This window comes from Sphaeroforma arctica (genome assembly GCF_001186125.1).
Source record: "Sphaeroforma arctica JP610 unplaced genomic scaffold supercont1.4615, whole genome shotgun sequence".
Classification (NCBI taxonomy): Eukaryota; class Ichthyosporea; order Ichthyophonida; genus Sphaeroforma; species Sphaeroforma arctica.
Genome location: NW_014035943.1, coordinates 1 through 2368, shown reverse-complemented (window position 1 = coordinate 2368; position 2368 = coordinate 1). Strand labels below are relative to the sequence as shown.

Sequence of the window (2368 nt, the reverse complement as noted above, 5' to 3'; positions counted from 1 at the left end):
TATATATATATATATATATCCATATATTGTACTAGCACTGTCAGACGCCATCGGTATATATTGTAGGACAGCTTTCGTTGTTATCCCAGTTGTAACTAATCCAATACTCCCATCCGCCACTCTCTCATTTGTGAAGTTGAAAGTGGTCGCTTGTGCCTCAATGACAGGTATACCCCTTGCCAATGTCCTCACCTCATACGGACCGGATAATGGTATGTCGGCAGAAACATGCCCTTATGCGATTGGACAATATCAAATGTTTGGACGTTTCATTCGTCAATTATTTCTATCTGTGCCTACGGTCTCAAAAGTACAAAGCGGTTTTTTGATTAGTAACTGCATGTGTACAGGTCAGCTGTTGGTACTTTCCATATGTCAATTCTATCTACAATACTGCGCCTGCGGTCTGTCCAAGTATGTTCAAAGCGCTTATTCGGTCATATCATACAATTATATTTCTATTGTATATACATTGCTGTGCCGTTTGCTTTCAAGCTGGGTTTTAGGGTTTCAGGGTTTTTGTTGGGGTTTCACAATGGTGCTTATTCATATGGTTTAATGTGACAGACTTCACATGATATGCATAGGACCCAATGGTGACTTTGAAATTACATATTCAGTCGTACGCTGTACTTCCCACATCTGGCTAAAACCTTAAACCCAAAATGTTTTAAACCCTAAAGCCTAAAAATTAGACTAAACCTTAAGCCCTAAAACCCTAAAACTGCTCAATATACAGTATCCTCGATTAGGTTCAACTCCCATATCGCATACAGTGGGTATAGGCCAGAATGGCATACAATTGGCGTTAGCCTTTAAATCCCATTCTGCTCCCTAGCTCGCAATCTCTGCGAATTCATTGGCTGTTGTGGTATTTCTTTCTGTTCATATATAGTTTTGGCAGAAACGGCACTCTTTTCACAGCAATGCGCGCCATATTCGGCTATTGCTTTATATGTTCATCGCATTCTCTTATTCCACTTTTAACTCGATTAGCAATTCCCTTGTATTACTTTTCTGCCCGATGGCCAATAGTTTCAGCAGAAACAGCACGCCTTCAAAAACCGGATAATGCTCTATTGCTGATGCTGCCAGTGACTGTAGTTTGAGCTATGCTTATCGCAGCCCCCTATTCCACTTTTCACCAGATCAATAAGTCTCTAGTTTTATTTTTCTACCCGATTAACAATTCTCTTGTTCCGCTTTCCTACCCGATTAATAAATCTCTTATCCCACTTTTCTACCCGATTAGCAATTCTCTGATCCCACTTTTCCACCCGATTAGCAATTCTCTTATCCCGACTTTTCTACCCGACTAACAAACAATTCTCTTATCTTTTCTACCCGATTAACAATCTTCTCATCCCACATTTCTACCCAATTGTCAATAGGTTTGGCAGAAACGGCACCTCTGTGGCTGCAATGCGCGCCCAAACCAGTCAATCCCATTGTGCGCATGCTGCCCGTGATTTTTTTCTGGACGTTGGTCATTGGCTTTCTGTTTTGCCTGGTGGTGTGGGCGAACCATAAAGCGGCGGTTGAGCGAGAAATCAGAATACACGATACTATCAGGTGCGTGACCGTGTGGCAGGGTGCGTATGTGTAGTACTGTTGCTAAGGTTAATGAGGGGTTGCCTACCACACCACCCCCTGTGCTGATATATATACTGTCGAATCGAGGAATATGTCGATTCTGGATCTGTGACTATACAATTCTGCACCGACGTATATGAGTACTTACGGATGTATGTATGTGTATAGGCAAGCAAGCATGTATGTATGTGTGTATGTTTGTATTACCATGGGTATGTGCATCATAATACACCATACTGCACAAGGCAATCGTTGATCCAGAGGTAGCGAGAAACTACTACTATCAGGTGGGGTGGGTGTATATGTCGATATTAAACTATAGTATGATGAGGAAGTGTTATATGTACTAGTGGTGTGCTATTAGTACTAGGGATGTTTTATTATTTCTAGGCATGTATTATTGTTACTAGGTTGTTTATTATTACGAGGAATGTTTGTTAGAACTAGTGATGTATTATTATTACTGAAGATGTATTATTAGTACTAGTACTATTAGTAGTAGAAGAGTAGAATAAAGATTTGCATGGTGAGATATTAAGCATGTGTTTGTGCGAAGACGTGCATGTGGTCTGAGACGATCGTTTGTATACTATTGTAAGAGTTAGTTGCGTATTGTTCACCCTGATGTTATTTATATATATATATCGCCAGTTTCACGCATACTGTCTTTTTTATACACACTCCAGTCTAGCGTAAGATACTATTTTTAGATCTCTTACAGACCACAAATCTATATATATATATATATCTATATCTATATATATATATATATATA

The 2368-nt window shown here is 39.6% G+C and overlaps 1 protein-coding gene across 1 annotated transcript; it reads left to right on the top strand.

The window, feature by feature from the left end:
- Positions 1 to 134: 134 nt before the first annotated feature.
- Positions 135 to 1572, top strand: SARC_14432 (hypothetical protein; the record flags this gene model as incomplete). Its single annotated transcript, XM_014291436.1, has 2 exons — positions 135 to 212; positions 1392 to 1572. Coding segments are annotated over exons 1-2 (233 nt in total), but the record flags the coding sequence as incomplete, so codon positions are not given.
- Between the last annotated feature and the right edge of the window lie 796 nt (positions 1573 to 2368).